General features: G+C 41.1%; 1 protein-coding gene and 1 pseudogene across 1 annotated transcript; one reads left to right on the top strand and one right to left on the bottom strand.

Moving 5' to 3' along the window:
• The first annotated feature begins 5,587 nt into the window (after positions 1 to 5,587).
• On the top strand, positions 5,588 to 6,595 carry LOC103627351 (Copper transport protein family). The gene is made up of 2 exons (XM_008647652.4): positions 5,588 to 5,868; positions 6,043 to 6,595. Exons 1-2 carry the CDS (start codon positions 5,863 to 5,865, stop codon positions 6,406 to 6,408), a joined length of 372 nt encoding a protein of 123 aa, XP_008645874.1. The 5' UTR covers positions 5,588 to 5,862; the 3' UTR covers positions 6,409 to 6,595.
• A 5,017-nt stretch (positions 6,596 to 11,612) lies between these two features.
• On the bottom strand, positions 11,613 to 18,235 carry LOC103628727 (spindle pole body component 110-like; annotated as a pseudogene).
• Positions 18,236 to 18,661: the final 426 nt, after the last annotated feature.

Here is an 18,661-nt window from a genome sequence, read left to right as displayed (position 1 = left end):
ATTACACAATTACAAGGTACTTACATCACACTTAAAACCACAAGAACTAACCAAACCTAGTGGCCTACACAAAAGCAATTCCAAACAACCATTTTAATACTTGCTGATTTTGGACAGCAAAATAGCAGCTACTTGTTTAGCTTATAACTCATAAGATATTCATCCTAAAATAGTAAACTAGGACTTTCTGGAAAGCTTATGAAGTCCTCTACAATTTTGGTATTATCATCACAATAAGATTCGACATTTAAAAAGGTCAAACAGTGCTAAACGTAAATTCTGTCCAGATTTGAACATAATTCGACTACTCACTTCAAAAATTCATAACTGGAGTCTCAGGCATCCAAATAAGGTGATCCTAGACTTTTTAGAAATCTAATAGAATTTTCTATAATTCATTTATAAACATCTCAGGTTAATTCAATGCATATCAAAGTCAGTTAACACAAACAGACTTCTCTGTCCAGATTTGGACATATTCAGACTCTATAGTTCAAACAGCTATAACTTGGTCTCTAGACTACCAAAAAGGGTGATCTAAGACTTTTTGAAAAGCTTAAGGAAAGTACTACAATTCATATATAATTACTAAGGGCTGATTCTCAGTTTAACTTGGGCAAACAATGTCATCTTCGAAATGTGTACATAATTTGGACAGATTATGAGACTGGAATTGAGAAAATCATAACATCCAAATTACTAGACATATGGTCCAAACAGTAATTATTTTAAGTTAACTTCTACAATTCTCATGTGCTTGGTACTTCAAATATTCTAACACCTTATCTTAAAGTAGAACTAAAAACACCTACTTAATCACATAGATGGATTGGTATACTTCATAACCATGCACACAATCACTTCGTATGAGTTTGTATCTTCAACCTAAAGTTCATATTGCAAATGAAAAACTACTCTAATGACACTATGCATATACATCCATTCAACCTGAACTCAGGTTAATAAATATCAAGTACCATGACCACTAAAACATAGAACTCCAACATATGTTGATACTAATACATACTCATGAAAATAATTTCATTCACATAACACAAATCAATTTAATAGCACAACCCTTATACATCCACTAGAACATCCCATGCATACACCACATCCCAACTTAAACTCCATCATACGACACGATTTCATTACGAATATGGATACAATCACAACGATATATGAAACACGGTATTTTGACAACAACCACTGATCTATCGCTATTCCTTGCATGCTTGTATATTTTAGACCCTAATCTAATATCAAGCCATACCTATGCGCAACTATCCTAAGGAAAAGATAAAAGAAGATCCTTCTCAGTGGCACCATGAATAGGGCACGAGCAATATCAAGAATCTAAAACCCATCACCAAAACTCTAATCAGTTTATCCATTAAATTTACTAGCCAGGGTCACGAAAGATGCTCACCATATCACAAGCCAAAATGGTATTTATAAGAATGACGGCGATTTCCGGTTTGAGCATATAACACTGAATACTAGACAATCGTCGCGCGACTTGTCTCGCTTCAACGTATGAGATTTCTCCTCACGTCTTGCACATAAGCACATATATACACACGATTAGCATCTAATAAATCGATGCCGGTTATAGGTACTGGCGAGGAATAACATAAGGAAAACAACGGTTCCTTACCGGGGCGAACGACGATGTGACCAGAACTATATAGATTGATGTGGAGCTCGCCGTGACATTTTGTCGAACATGTCGAGGGCACGACACGCGGCGGCTGCTCCATAGCCTAGGGCGAGAGCAAGCACCAGGGAAACGACATCGGCAAGGTTGAGGACGGGCAACCCAGTTCGGCGTCGGACAGAGAGGCGAACTGAGCAGCAGTGCTCGTCGGACCTAGCGCAAGGGCGAGCTTCAGGGCGTCGCGTGGCATGCATGGCAGAGAAGGCAAACTTACTGGCGTCCCTGTCCTAGGCACGAGCACAGCAGGGGCGCGATCATGGGCAAGGGAACGGGGCACACATGAGGGAGGGGATGGGCACAGGGCCGGCCCTGAGGGTGTGCAGGGTATGCCACCGCTCAGGGCCCCTAAGGTCCGTAGGGCCCCCGTTTATCTATCTTATATCCAAATACATATACGTTACAGATAAATTTTTATTCTCATTCTTTTGTTGCGTCTCTTTTATTTTCTGTCAATCATCTCTTCGATGTCGCGCAACAGTCTGCTTGATGACAAATACTAAAATTGACGTGGGAAGGACCGAAGGTGTTGTACACATGTGCCTGTCGCGTTGCTTAATTCTATCCTACCGGGGGACCGACCCTAATAACCTACATTGCTTAATCCTAGTTTAGTTTGCTGGACTTTGTTTTCAGAAGATTTGCTCTAATGTATTTAGATTTGGTTTACTGTGCATTTTAAGGTTTATGCTAGTTTGAAAAAAATACTCTCTCAAAAGTCATAACAAATCCAGAGTTATATTACATAATTTGTATAATTTTATGACTCATAAAATAATGTAACAGCGTCTCCAGTCATATCATTTTGAATAAAACTGTATAAATCTTTAACTTCTTTTATTTTTCAGATATTATTTAAAAGTTGAAAAAATAGCAGACTCAAACTTTCATATAGGGCCTTCGTATAAATTTCCGCTTGGGGCCCCCGAAATGTCAGGACCGGCCCTGGATGGGCATCGGCCCTGACACACGGCGCTTGAAGCTGGGGTCGGCAGACGCAGCGCGGTGGCGAACGGCTCGGCTATTGAGGAAGCGATCGCGAAGGAGATAAGCGCTAGGAGGTGCTGGTCGAGAACACGAAGGAACAGGAGCCTGTGCAGTGCGTGAGCTGAGGAGAGAACGTCCTTGGATAAGGTCGATGGGCTAAGTAGTAGTAGGCGTCGTGTAAAAAATAAAATGCATATCGTGAAATGATAAGAGAGAAGGGCGGTGGCGGGATAATACCGAAGGAAAAGTTAAGAAAATAAGAACTTTCCTTTTTTTACAATAACCTATGGATAAATACGGTTTTTTTACAATAACCTATGGATAAATACGGATGCTCGAATTAATATTTAACAAATGCACAAATCGATTGGACCAAAATGAGATCGGCACTAATATTTGAACGATGTTTGATTTGGTAGACATTCCCAGAATCAGATAAAGTTTTACCAGATATTTATACTTGAACGTTTGAATCTAAGCGGGATGCAATCGGAACGAACTGGCACGATGTCAACAACGCTATTTTACACTGCGTTCGATTTAATTTGAAATCAAATAATTTCATCCGTGGTTTGAACACCTGACTCCACGGCTATAGATAATTTTTTGGAGAAACAAATCTCATTTATAAATCCTCGAACGTGACAATTTCTCGGTTGGCGAGCAGGGACTAAATTATTTTGCACAAAAAACTTTAGTCTTCGACTTCTAATAACAATTACTTGGGACAAAAATTGCAAGAGCGGGTCGAGCTTCCAAATTCTCTTAAACGGTTAATTTTTTTTTTAAATAAGCACAAGACTCAAGACTCGATAATTCATAGAACAAATACGTTCCCAACCTCATAAAACTTTTGGAAGAGTCCAGATAGATAAAGATGAAGGAAATGTTGAATTCATGAGAGGCTAAGATGATTAGGTCATAGGAACTGATATTCTCATTGATATCCGTGATTACGTCCATAGTCGTGGTCGAAAGGGAGATAAACACCTGGAGTGTTACAATGTCAATCTTATTTACGAATTATAAACCATGTAACTTGTATTCGTTTTTATGAACTATATAATTTTTATTTGCTTAGGTATATACTTAGATGAAGCTTTATTTCGATAAAACGCCATGATTCATTTTATTATAAAAGTCTGTAAAAAAACCGACGTGACCCTGAGGTGGTTGTTGGCTGATGGTAAAGATTTTGCATTGGAACTAACCTTACGATAGATACATGTTGATGATGATATATATAGTCCGGATGATAGTTGATGTGGCGGTAGATATAAGCTACTGGCATTGGATTCAACCTAAATGCTAGTGCAGTAGGGACCCTTACGCTCGATAATAAAGGTGTTTAGCTAGATGTCCTCGCTCTATAGTAGAAGAAAGGGGATGAACAAGGTTGAGAGCGACGCTGGTCATCGTCGTATAGGGTTCAATGTAGGAGTGTTGGCGGCTTGATATCCTCCTCTTTGTTCTCCCTACGTGTTAGTGTTTGGTGGCGGCACGTCATCAGCCGTGCAGGGGGTGCATTGGGCTTTAGTGGAGTTTTATAGGCTCGAGGGCGGTAGAAGTGCTCAAGCCACACCCGCCTCACCACAAGAACCATCCCTGAGACAACTACTTGGGAGGGTATGTTTGGAACTCCTTCGAAAACTCTCATGTTTCTTTCCTTCAAGTTGTTCTAAGCTATATATGAATTGTCATGTTTCTTTCCTTCTAGATTTTCAAGCTCTATACATGAGCAAAACATTCTTCCACTCGTACCTACTCCACCGATCGGCCCTTGTTGTCTTATGAGAGTCTAATGATCTAACCGGTCCATTGTTTCAATTTGAGCCATACCTCCTTTATAAAAGGGCGCTACACACATAAGTGCACCAGAGTCTGGTATTTAGTTACAAAGAAGACACAACAGGTTGTATATATGGACAATTCTTTTTCTTGAGTTTATTTATCTGCAGTGAGTACCTTTTGCTTGAATTAAAAACCATGCAAAGAACTTATGCTTCTCTTCACCATGCGCTCTCTAGATTCAACTTGATCTGAAAGTTGCAAAAAGATCCTTTGAATTGTGCCACGCATGCTTAATTTTAGCATTTAAGCTGTCCATTTCCAAGTGATTCCGTCGTCTCAATCTTTCAGCTGCACATGCTGGATCAAATTCCAAAAGCAAACGATACTCAGCCATTTGCTATAACGAATCTGTTCCCCAAATCCTCTCTAGTCCAATTCTAAAAAGTGACACCTCCTTTAAACTATATGTATACATGAGAGAGGATCATATGAGAGACACGTTTGTATACATCTATTATTATTTTTATAATGCATGCGCTCAACGATCAAGAACAAAACAACATAAAACACGTAAGCAAAACTACTACAAATGACACGGGTATCACACACCAGCTGCCGAGAAGTGATCGAACCACCTAGCCAGCAAAAAGAAGTAAAAACTATAACCAAGAAGATTCTGTTTTAATTTCTCACACGAGACAGATCGAGATCTAACCATGGGAACTCTTAGAACTTAACAAAACACGCAGGCAATAGGGCCGGGTGCAAAGTGACGATGACGACGACCATGCATGCAGCAAACAGAAAAATCATCTAGAAGAAGTGACACCTCCGTGATAAGAAGCAAAAGCAAGCTAGATCGAGAGAGGCTTCCATGTTACGATTAAACAAGAAACGTCTCTGGATTTGATGCCAATCGCGTCAACGCCAGAGATCCAAACTTAGTGACGTTGAACGGGCCCAAACATTTGACAGCGGACTTGCATGATTGGCATACGGGAGACCGGACTCCGGAAGAACGAAACGTGCATGGTTTCGCCGCTGAACCAGCTCTGGCCGCATGAGTAAATGTTCCAGTCCCACCATTCAGAACGCGGTTTCTTCCGTAGAGACATTTCTTAGCTTGAATATTTTTATGCTTGCTTTTGGTTTCAAAAGCTGTTTTTGTGTGTGCCTGTTTGCATGGATCTTGTTTAAATTAGTAGAGAAGGGAACAAAAAATCGTGGAAAATGTCTAAGTTGTACTGGCAGCGCCCCCTCCAAACAGGACCCTCAGTCGTCCAGCCATGCAATAAATACTCCACCACAGCGCGGGGCATTGCTAGCAGGAACAGCAAACTTCGTCTCTTTCTCCAACAACCCTCAGCAAAATGAAGGTACACATGCATGACATAGCCTCGCCCTGATTGTTTGCAGCTGCAGCACATGACGTAGCAGTGTCTCAGTATCTTCGTTCTAATTAGTTTCCAGATGAAAGCTAATTAAGCCTGAATCATATCATTATATTGATCGATGTATTGTTGCCGGTGCGGCGTCTCCTTGGTGCGCAGCAAAAGATCGTGATCAAGGTGCAGATGAGCTGCGACAAGTGCCGGTCCAAGGCCATGGAGGTGGTGGCGGCCACGCTCGGCGTCGACTCCGTGGCCATCGACGGCGAAGGCAGGGACAAGGTCGTCGTCGTGGGCGACGGCGTCGACTCCATCAAGCTCACTGGCGCGCTGCGGAAGAAGGTGGGGCCCGCGCACCTGCTGCAGGTCGGCGAGGCCAAGAAGGACGACAAGAAGCCGCCGCCCGCCGTCGTGCCCGCTTATTACCCGCCGCCGCACCCGGTAAACGTCGTCTACGACCACCCTGCCGGCTACCCGTGGTACGGCTACCAGGCGCAGCATGACACCACCAGCTGCTCCATAATGTAGAGACAAAGTAAACAGCAGACCCCGCATACGACATCCGTACGTATGTACGATCGAGCGGATAGTATTTTTTTACTGGGGAAAATATTCTATGTTCGGTTTTGTTTATTAGTTTGTAGCGCTACTCTTATAGTTGTTACAACTCTAGTTTTTTCCTTTGCACTGGGTTGAAGTGGAAACCATATTTTAGAAAAGTAATATGAAGCCCTAGGAATTTTTATGAGAAACACCAGTAGAAAAAAAGGCTTAAAGCTTGCGGTGCGGTATATTTTTACAAGTGGATTCGGTTATCAACCGTCTGTTCTATTTTTAGTGACGATTTCTTAAAAACGCCAACACTAAAAATCGTATTTCTACAAACCGCCGGTAGAAATCCATGATTTCTACTGTCGGTTTTTAAGGATCCGTATGTAGAAATCGATTTCTAGTGGTGGTTTTCTTAAGATCTGTCACTAGCTAGAAATCATTTTTATCTTTAATTTTTCAAGTTTTTCAAATGACCTCGTATTATGAATCCACAAAAATAAAAGTTGTAGATCTCTAAAAGTTATGAAACTTTGTAGTTGACAAGTTTTTATTTGAAATTGTTTCGGCTCTCAAAAACTGCATCTAAATTTATCAAATTTAAAATCCAAATTTTGCAAACGACCTCGGATGGAAAAAGTGTCAAAATGAAAGTTGTAGAACTTCAAAAGTTATTCAAATGTTGACACTTTTTATTTGAATTCGTTTACAGTATCAAACAAGCAATTTACACTCAGTTGGTTGTAATATGTGGACAACAAAACACAAATAATGCTATAGTTAGAGTGGTAGAGGAGGGTACACACGAGGGTGAGGTGGAAGGTTTGATTTCTAGCAATTGCGTAGCGCGCGAATTTCGCATAGCCCTAAAGCATGTCGAGCTTTTGTCAGTCCATAGGGCTCAAGCCAGATCCACATATAAAGTCCAAATATTACAACTACATAAAGTCCATAGCTTACTAAAATTAAAGAAATTAAACATAACAGGCTTTTTCGTGCTGATCTGGCCTAAGTCCGGCCCATACATGTAGGCAGTGCCGGTGACCGGCAGACAAAAAATTAAGGTACAACCTAGTCCTGTCTTTAAGTATTGCTAGGCTGATCTATATAATTTTGTGATGGACCGTGTTTTAAGCTTACTAGAAAAAGAAACGCCCTGTCGGGCGCTATATCAGGTCCATAACTTTGTAGTTTGGAGCAGCATAGAGTATGGGAATATGACAAGCAATGGCCTAAAACTAAGCAGCAGACCAAGAACTACAAAAAGACGATGATTTAAAGTTGACTGTGACCACTCAACATGCTTACCAAACGGCCATAAGCTGCACCAGTTATTTAACTGGCACAAAAACACCAGATGGTAAAGCACGACCATAGCTCAAGATGCTCAAAAGAATACGACACAATAAAAAACAGGGGGATGGACGAAATGTGGAATTCATCATCAATGCCAGCACTGTAGGGGTTCCTAATAGTGTCATAGTTTGTGTTGAAGATGATCTAAACCCCACGCATTGTTGCTGCAGCTCCTGGGCTTCTGAAACAGGCAATGTGGAGATCATATGAAGAAACACCCCTTCTAGCTCTTGGCAGTTGGTTGATTTATGGAATTGCATTGACTGAACAATGCTCCGACACACATTTAGGACAGGGAGCCAGCTTCTGACGAGCATCATCCTCATATGATGAAAAGACATGTAGAGCAGTTTCAGATACACAGAGAAACACAACTTCAAAGGCTATTGCCAAGAGGGTTCCAACATCTAGATGCGATCGAAGAATTAAGATAGCAGGTATTTCTCTACTACTACTTATGTTGTTAACGTAGGCGTCCACTTTTCGCTATGGTGCACGGTTCTGTCGTGGCTCTGCCGTCGCGCGCGCTCCCTCCGCCTCCCTCCATAAACTACGCTCGTCCTCCGCGCTGCTGCACCGACGAATCCCGCCCGCAGCTGCAGCCCCGCAGCGACGAATCCCGCTCGCAGCTGCAGCCCCGCAGCGACGAATCCTGCCCGCAGCTCCCGTCTGCAGCTGCAGCGATGAATCCCGCTCGCGGAGGCTTCCTTCTATGGCGACGAATCCCGCGCTCCATCCTCGAATCAAGAAGCGGCGGTTCCTTCCATCCTCGAATCAAGAAGCGACGGTTCCTTCCATCCTCAAATCGGGCAGCGGAGGATTCCTTTCATCCAAAAATCAAGCAGTCGCGGCTTCCTTCTATGGCGCCCCTTCCTTCGACGGCTAGCCCCGCAGCGGCTCCCTCTAATGGCGTTGGCAAATCTTCCATCCAGATGGCGTTGATTGCGGGGAAATACTCTCCCTCAAAGATCTCAGGCCACCACGTCTATTTCTGCCTTCCCGCCTCCGCTCCCCTCCTCTCTCCCTCCCTCCGCACACCACATATGCCCCTTCCTCTCTCCGTGCGCACTCCGTGTCCGCGCACATCGGAGGTGTGCCGCTGCCGGCTACGAAGAAGGAGCCCCCACTCCGCTGCCGGCTACGAAGAAGGTACGTCCAATCCCTTCTAATAAATCTGAAATTATTGTCCAAGTCAATGTGGACTGCATAACCTAGAAATTTGATTGTGCCTGGTTCCACTAAAATTAATCTTTTGGAGTTTGAGCCTGTGAACAGCATGTCACTCTTGAGCCTGTGAACGACCAATAGATAGTTCTTTTTGATTGGGGTCACTTTGATTGCAAAAGTCATCTAGCGACACTTTTGAACGAGCAGCAGAACAACTTGGGAATTTACGAAGTTTAACAGGATTTTTTTGGCTGAGCTCGCATGTTTCTGTTCTTGGCCATGCCCCATGCTATGAGCAGAACATCTTGGGAATTGGGAGTTTGAGCCTGTGAACAGCATGTCGCTCTTAAGCTTTGGCTTCAGCCTAGCTCGCATTGCACGATCGCAAGTCCTATGAGCTGACCACTATTTAGTGGATTGCCCGGGGCGTGGGCTGCTGATGGTTTCGACAGTTTGGGTGGGTGGGAATCGGTAATCCCTTTTCTATTCTAGCTAGGATTAGATGGCTTGAATCTAATTTGTGCAGACTCTGATGATTATAGCTGTCTGATAAAGGGTCATCCTTAGGGTGCGGATATGCATGTTAGAACTTTAGGGGAGTGTCGAGTCAGGCTTATCAGTGCCTAAACTTGTTGATACGAGCTAAAATTTCGCTGAAGCATCTTTCCTGTGAGGACCTGACAACTGACATGCACAAAATTAGTGGGATAAAATGCTGATCCACTCTTGGTAAAAACAAAGGTTTCCTCTGTTGACAATGCACAAATTCAGATTCCAAAATAATAGGATCGAATCCAAACAGGGTAACAATAAGCTGAAGGCAGAAATCGGATTATGAGTGCTTTGAAATGGTAGACTAATCACTTTGTGATCCATTTTCTACACAACAAGATAACATACATTAACTACAAGCCAGCAAAAAACATGAAAAAATAGAATCAGGGACAAACTTGAAAGTAACCAACTATAAAGTCTAGCATTAGTGTAAGTAATTCTACAACTGTTATCAGCAACTGCGCATGGTATTATGTGAGAACAGAGGGGGCATCCAGATCACCGACTAGATCATTCAATAGTAGCAGTAACACACTAGGTATTACGTACACTAGAAGCTTGACATGGTAGGTATCTACAATCTTTAAATTATCTGGTATGTATTTTGTATACCTCTATCAAATGGTAGCATGCAACTCAAGGTGCTCCGGTCTTGCAAATTTTGCTGATTTAACAAACTACATTGATCATAGAGTGTTTACTGAAATTGGGTATGGGGTTTCATTGTAGTAGTTTGTTGCTAAAACTTCATGATAAATGGAGAACCTTCATATATAAATAAACTCAGATCTAAGTTTATACAACTCATACTATTTCACATTCATTGTTTTGTTATTTTACTTGATATAGCTACAGGATTGAATTTTCTGACCAAGTTTCAGTCAGTCATGGATTGTTGTTAATATCCGAAATTGCTGCAAACGATCCACTCTCAGTCACAATGGCATATTGGCATTGGTCAAGTTTTCACACATCTAACATTGCTTCTACTGACTGCAACTTGGTCAGAAAACGTTTTTAATTCATCGCTTCTTTTTTCATATTTCTGGATTCAATGATCAACAGTATTATCAAACATCTACCTGTTCTATGAAACAACAGTTAGATGTCTATAAAATTTAGATATGTATGAACATACTATTTCACATTCATTTTCTTGTCATTTGACTTGATATAGCTATAGGATTGAATTTTTAGAAAAGGGAAGTCAGACATGCATTGTCATTAATATCTGAAATTGCTATAAACGATCCACTCTCAGTCACAATGACATATTGGCATTGGTTCAGTTTACTCACATACCTAACATTGCTTCTGCTGACTGTTTGGGATTTTATGGCACATTTTGTGGATAAAAGTTTTCTAGAACAAATTAGGTTCAACACCTGATGTGGTAGATTTTATGCCTTTTTTCAGTTCATTCTTTAGTAGCCTATTGTTTCGGCTAGCGAGGGGGTGCAGAAGAAGGAAGGGAGAGGCGCTTGGTTGACCCGGACCGGACAACAGGACACCGTCGGGGGTTCGCTGCAATGCAGCGACGGCTTCCGCAGCTTCTCAGGCCAAGGTAAGCTTTCAAGCGAATTTGTCGCTGCAACTGTTCTTTAGTAGCCTGCGATATGTTAGTGAATTTGTCGCTCAAACATAAAATGAACTGACTTGTTTTCAATGTTTCCCCTAATATAACTTTTATATATGACATATGTTAAGTAATACAATGCCGAGCTTGTGTGTATTGGGGGTTTTTATTGGGGTATAAAGTTTATATGCATTCTTCTCGTATATATTGGTTGATGCTAATTTTTAGATAAAATTGTGCGTGGGGAGGCATTAGACATTCTCTTTGTAGAGTCGAAGGCCTTATTTTGCTGCTCGTCTCCAAATAAAATCTCGGCAGAAGTAGTTCGGCTTCTGTTGTGCCCCATTCCTTTTGCATGAGAAGGAGTTCGGCTTCACATGAAACTGCTACAAGATGCCCAACACATGAGTGGCAAAGTTCATCAATACTGAGCAGGCCTCTAAGACAGCTCAACAGATTCCAGTAATAAATCCACAATGCCCATAGTGTAAGCAGCATCACCGCCATAAGAAGTACTTTAATCTAAAAGTTATGGCGAAGAAAGCGTTAACAAGATTGAATAGAAATATATGCAAAAGAATGTGTGTTCCAGTAAATAATCATTGGCACTCTCAGAATGCATGCCGAACTACAACAGTTCTCTTTCTAACCACTTCATGAAACCATTTAGCTGAGATGAGTAATTTTTGTTGCTCTCTTCAGTCGTTAGTAGTTCATTAGTGCTTTTTGTAACTTCTTTTCGCAAGAAAGAGATCTCAGAATCTCTTTCTTGCAATTGCAACTGAAGGTTTTCCACTTCAGCAAGAATGTTCTCAGACAAGCTATGCAACTCATCAAATTTGTCAACAGTCGTTGCAAGTTTTGCCAAAGCTTTGGTCCTATAAACTTCTGAGGTCTTCAAGGCAAATTCTTTCTCTTGCAGCATTTGCTCCAACTGAAGGCTTTTATTCTCCAAGATTTCAAGCTCTTTTTCTTCTTCATCGAGTGCTTGCACCAAACCTTCAATTTCTGCAGAACATATAAAAAGCAAATAAATCAAAAGGAACAAATGTTTTTTTGTTATTTAAAATTACATGAAAATGTGTAGCAGTGACCAAAACACAAGTAATTGAACCAAAATGTTCCGACAGCTCACCTTGATCTTTTCTGCTTAATTCATCAGTCAATTTCTCTTCCACGTTGCTCACTTGCCATTGATTCCATATTTTTAAGCTCATTTAATTGAGTCTCTAAATCCTTCTTCTGATTTTGCAATACATCAACTTGTTTCTCCAAATTTTGGAGCTCCATTCTTGCATCTTCAAGACCCACTGAGAACTGCTTTGCAGAAGATTCAGCCGCCCTTAACTGACATGATAGATCAGAACTGATTGTGCTAATTTGGACATCTTTAGCTTGAAGCTCCTGCTGCAACTCAAGAACAATAGCCTTCAGCTCCTTTGTGCTACCTTCATTACTGTTCTGAGAAGTTTTTACAGCAATAACTAACTGTTCAACGATTGATTTTATACATTCATCTGCAGAATGTTCAACAGCATAGCTGTGTTTACCAGGATATATGTCACTAATTCCTTCAATCTCAGCAACTGAACTTGCTCATGCTTCATATAGCAAGCTCATACTCCTTTGCGCAACTAAGAGAAGTCTGTAATTTACCAGAAGACCTCATGAAGTTCACCACATAGCAGATAAGGTCCACATCCTTACAGAATGTATTAACAAGTCAGTGTGAAAGTTCAAAGCAGACTTCTCTTAGTTGACCGCAACTGGTGGAGTTTAACTCTAGCAAATGATCTGCTTGCCTCCTCCTTGTCAATTACAAACTGGCATAAACCATTAAAAAATATAAGTAAATTAAGAAAAAAGTTTATATGGCAATCCTTTGTGCAGGAAAAAGCAAGTGTGTTTCAACATCTCATATAGGACATATTTATTCTTACATATATTCTTGTGATTAGTTATTTTCTCCTTACATTCTTAACATACTCAAATAACGTAAAGACATCAATTTATTGTTCACTTCAGATCTCTGCCTTGTCATTATTGGTGAATTCTCCGTGAGGTCAATCACATCACCTCCGTCAAATGCATCAGGCTGATGTGGATGGTCCAAATGTTCACTTAAAGAGCACATTTCCTGTTTTTCATTAACCTTTACATCTGTCTTGGCTATGTTAGAGGGGGAAATACATTCATTGTGTACCAGTCTTTTTTCTATGGTGCACATGCCTTCGAGGAAAAACACACAGAGGGTTTGTAGGTCCTGCAATGACCTTGTTAGTGATCAATTCCTCTTTGACCTCCCCAGAACTTGATCCTGGACAAAAAATCAGCACTCTGATGTAAAAGTTCTGTGACAAGACTACTCAAGTAATGGTAGGTTTGCACAAAATTTGGTAGGCCTGTGACTATTAACCCAAGATATTGGTAAGGTTGTGAAAACTCTACTTTCACTGTTTTTGTGAATCAGGTGATCTGTCCAGCACTGAATGTCCTCGTCAATCTTGTATGCCCACCTCCTTCTATCAGCAACAAACCATTGTCAAGTTCCAATCAGCAACCTGCAGCTGCACAAGCGCTTGCATCAGAAAGCAGAGATAAGAATTTTGAAAAAACTATTTCAGATAGGAATCTACTTACAAACCTGGGTGAATCTCGTGAAAGATCTGGTGATGGCAACCCTGCTGAAAAGAACAATACCTAACATTATTCTTCGATCACCGACTTGCTGACCAACCTGATGACCTGCATCTTGCTGACTTACAAACTTGGAGTAGTCGGTGATCTGGAAAACATGGCTTGCACTTTGATGACCTGTATCTTGCTGACCAACCTATCCATCTTTAACTTGGAAGGTAGGGTTCCTTCCTCCAGTCACACTACAACTTATATTGTTTGAAATGCTTCTGCTCTGATCCAATCCATGTTTTCTAGCCCTCTTATCACTGTCAACAGATATCCTTGTGCTGTCAAGATTCTGTAGGTAAAATTTGGCCTTATAGTCTTTAGACAGTTCCAGGATCTGTGCTGCTGACACCATGGTCTGTGCTGCTTCAATGTATAAGGGCAGCAGACAAAATCAAGAAACCGTCATAACTAAAATACATCTGATTTGTAAACTAAACAATTCTCTAACTAATTGTTACCAGGACAAGGTTTGTGCTGCTTCAGCTTGTTTGAAAATATGATCAGTATCTAAAGCTGCAGGCAGTATGCTACAACCATTATATTTTGACTTGATGAACCTTGCACGAAATTGTTCTTGAATCTAATTCTAAATTTGCGCTGTTGTGATGGATTAGCAGTCCAGTTCCACTGTGGTAATTCTACATGAGTGTAAAATGTGACCCTCCATTAAGCATAAAAACAATGTAAGCAGTCCAGTTCCACTGTTCCAGTTTAGCTGGACAGTTGCACAGAGCACCACACTTCCATGCTACTGTTTTATCAACTAGTATCTTGCTCGCGCCTTGCGCGAGTTTTGTCCAGTCAATAGATTGTCTTATACACATAATACACATAAGAGAAGTAATTTACAGTAGTGGAATAGTTCAGTTAGCAGTGGCAAAATCAGTACTCAGTAGAACCCGGTGGCCCTTCCGTCGCCCTAAAACGATGTACTTCTAGATCCTCGTACTGATGACCCACACATAACTGGGAGTGCTCTGAACCACAAAACTGGACTGATCTGAACCACTAAACTGCAATGTCCAAGAGCAGCTGTGAATATGAGCAAAGAGTTGAAATCCCCTAGAGCTGCAAGTCTGCAACCGCCTGCTTTGAGATCATCTTCATAGTAACTAACACATCTGGTGGTCTAAATTCTTTTTATATATATTTAACAATCCCACATGAACTATATATTTTCAGAATAATTTTGTTTGAACAGCTCCAGAATAAAAAGATAGTGGAACTCAGTTTTTGAGCTACTAATAAATAACTGCATATATTTTGTACAACTAAAAAGCCATGTGTTGAGTCTACAACCAGTTTTCTGACACAATAATAAATGAACTCTGTTACCAACAATCTTTACTATGAACACCGAAGTGATGGACATCAGTTCAAGAATGATCAGGTAAACTGCATGTAAGCAAACGGTTTTGGAAGTGTATATTTGCCAAACAATAATTAACTGCCACAAAGAAAATGATAATCATGGTAACAGTACTAACAATTCATTTTAAATTCAATATACGATTTTAAATGGCATTAGTAATAGAAAACCACAACTCATTTGATAATATTAAGATCATTGCTACATAACTACATAAAGTGTTTTAGATTTTATATAGTTTTTTTTCCGAGAAGGCATCTAAAGTTGTGTTGTTGCTTTATTAGAAGAGATTGACCCATTTTAAAGGAAAAACCTAGCCTAAAAAACTTTTTAGATTTTATATAGTGATAGGATTTTTGTTTCGAGAACATAGAAACATTTCTACATAACACTTTAATTTATTTCTAGCAGTCATCATTCCTTGATTTAGTGCTAAGCTACAAAAAAGATAAGTTATGATGGAAGTATGAAACGTTTTGCCTTAACAGTGCTGCACAGTTCAATGCTTTTCTATGACCCATCTAGCAAATTGTTGTATGCACAGCTCTTATACGACAATGAGTATATTCCGTTAAAAAAATCATTTTTTTTTTGCAAAAAAGGTCATCCAAAACAGACTTTGAATCATGCCCCATTGAATTCATACATGCGGAACCCTATCGGATTTAGATGCTTATTCTTGTTGGTCGAACGACGTTCTGTACCTGATGCTCACTCGTCACACTTCGCTGAAACGAATTGTGGTTTGGGATGCTCCTGGGCCTCTTCTTGCCAAAACTGTTGATGGAGCTGGCCCTTAGTACATCCTCTTCCTTGGTCCTTCTAATTGGATTGGTGTTCTCAGGAAAATGTCCATTCTGATGCCAATTTTGGGTGATTATTGGATAGGTTGCAACGTTGGACTAGCCTTCTGGGTGGTTAGAAGGGCGTTTCTGAAAGGTGGCAACCAATGGAGATACATTGAAGCTGATGATATATATGACAATTATTAAATAGAAAATGGTGACGATATATAAGAGGAACCTGGATAGTATGGCTCTTGAGGGAAGGATCATCGAATGCAGGTTGCTTGGAGATGTGAACATAGTCGATGATATCTCCATCGAGGCTATGGTAACTAATTGTCCAAAAAATGTTTGTCATTCATTGGCCAATGTGTCTTAACTGTACTCCATGACAATTCCTCAAATGCTAGATCTTGTGTGCATACTATACTTCAAAGATGATGAGCATTTGCACACAAGATCAATATAACTATTTATGCATAGTATACTTCAAATAAAGGTAACGGGCAGTCTATTTATGCATACTATACTTCAAAGATGATGAGCAGTCTGTTTAGTGAACAGTTCAAACAAAAAAACACAGTTCTACATTTACAATAAAATAAAATCAACAGAAGAGAGAAGCAGGTAAAAGAATTTCACTAAATGGTTCATTGTTTGAGTGATGCAAATTGTACAACACATTAGCACCTAAGATATGAGGAATCATGCATAATACAAGGATAACAACATATCATGCAAATCTTGTGGAAACAAACTTGATATTATTAATATGAAATTTGACGCAAACTATATGATTCATATCTTCTATGGCTTCTTGCAAATAAGGCATGAAATGACCCAAAAGAGGAAAACACATCTAAGAGTCATGGCAATTTCATATTAAATATATCAAGCAACATGAACCACAAATACCGTTCCGAGCTTTAGACCAATATAAGAGATTTCTCAGATAGCATTTGCTAGCTGCTTCAGCCCATTAGAAGCAACAGAACCAATTGCAATAACAACTTGAAATATATAAAAATGATCATCAAAACTATGTCATATCTGTTCTCTTTTGCTCCTGGTCCATGCAGTTGATCTTTCAAACTTCAGCTACTAATGCACACAAAAGTATTTATATCTGTCCCATACAATATTAGTATATTCCAACAACAAGCACTTCTCAGGTCATTAGATTTCCAATATGTATAAGCAATTACAAGCAACATCAACTGTTGTTTGTAAACTTTGCGATTGCAATCAAAATGAGAGTTGAAGTTCTGGAGCCAAAATCATCTCTGGACAATATATATGTGAGCAACTACATAACTAAACCACTATTGCACAACTTTCACTTGATGAAATCTGAACATAGCACAGAAGCCCTAAAAGAATAAAAAAGGTGCTGCTATTGGAACAGCCATGGAATAAGTAGATAGCAATTTAAATACATGTGTTGCATAGCTTAAAACAAGCATCATGTCCTCCACATATATCGCCACATAACTATGTAAAATCACATGACTTCCAATCAATGTCACCACAAGAAGTACAACCGTGCATTTAGTTGTAATAAAGAAGATTAATCCTTCAAAACAAAAAAAAGAGATGTATCCTTCAAGGTAAGGAATCATCAACATCGCACAGAACGCGCATTAATCAGAATCAAATAAAAATAAAGTATAGAAAATACTGGTGTGCGAAAACAGCAATATAAAGGAGAGGTACAAATCGACTTAAACTGGATTGAGCTTCCAATAACTTATAATAAACATTTTGCAAGAAAAGAGAAAGATTGGAGAGTTTGCAACAAACCTTGCTGCTCATCGTGAAGCGCGGATGCCGCGGTAGGTGGGACCGGGGCGGTGGGCTGAAGCGTCGGCGCTGGGGCTGCGGGCTCCCAGGATGCCGCCTCTCCGGCGATGGCGGCAGCGGCGACCGGCGCCTCACCCAACCACGGGGAGGCGGCGGTGAGAAGTCACGCCGTCGCCGCGGGGGCGAGGCCCCGCGGCCTCGGTGTCCGCCGGTGCTGGGAGAAGGCGAGCGGGCGGAGGATGAGGGCGGGGAGGATCCGCCGCCGTTCTCCTGCTGCTGCGGTGGCGGCCTGACAACGAGACTGCTGAGAGGGGCACGCGCGGGATGTGGTGGGGCGGGGGCAGGAGCGGGCGAGGGCGAGGGCGAGCGGACGGGGTCGGTCTCAGGCTCTGGCGTTCTTCGACGGGGCGTGATGTCCTCGTACTCATCCTCGTCGTCTTCGATGTCGTCGCCCCTGCCGCGCGGCCTCATCTTGCTGCGTGTGGGGGTGCTACGGCGGCGGCGCTGCATCCTAGGGTTTGGGGTACGGCGACATGGGGAAGGGAGAGAGAGGCTTGACTAAACAACGCTACAGGACCAAGTGAAATCAAGGCGCAGAGCGAGGACAGGCATCGAACGATCAGAAGGGAGCGTGGAGAGGCGGAGCGAGCGAGGAAGCGAGAGGAGACATCAACCTTTGATTGGCGATCGGACGGCTGTAATGCCAACTGCTGACGTGGCTGAACCTGAGGGCAGATTTCCTTCCTGCTTTAATATATAGAAATATAAGGGCAGCAGACAAAATCAAGAAACATCATAACTAAAATACATCTGATTTGTAAACTAAGCAATTCTCAAACTAATTGTTACCAGGACAAGGTCTGTGCTGCTTCAGCTTGTTTGAAAATATGATCAGTATCTAAAGCTGCAGGCAGTATGCTACAACCATTATATTTT

The sequence above is a fragment of the Zea mays genome, chromosome 5, assembly GCF_902167145.1.
Source record: "Zea mays cultivar B73 chromosome 5, Zm-B73-REFERENCE-NAM-5.0, whole genome shotgun sequence".
Taxonomy (NCBI): Eukaryota; Viridiplantae; Streptophyta; class Magnoliopsida; order Poales; family Poaceae; genus Zea; species Zea mays.
The sequence above is the reverse complement of the archived record's forward strand: the minus strand, read 5'-3'. Positions and strand labels throughout refer to the sequence as shown.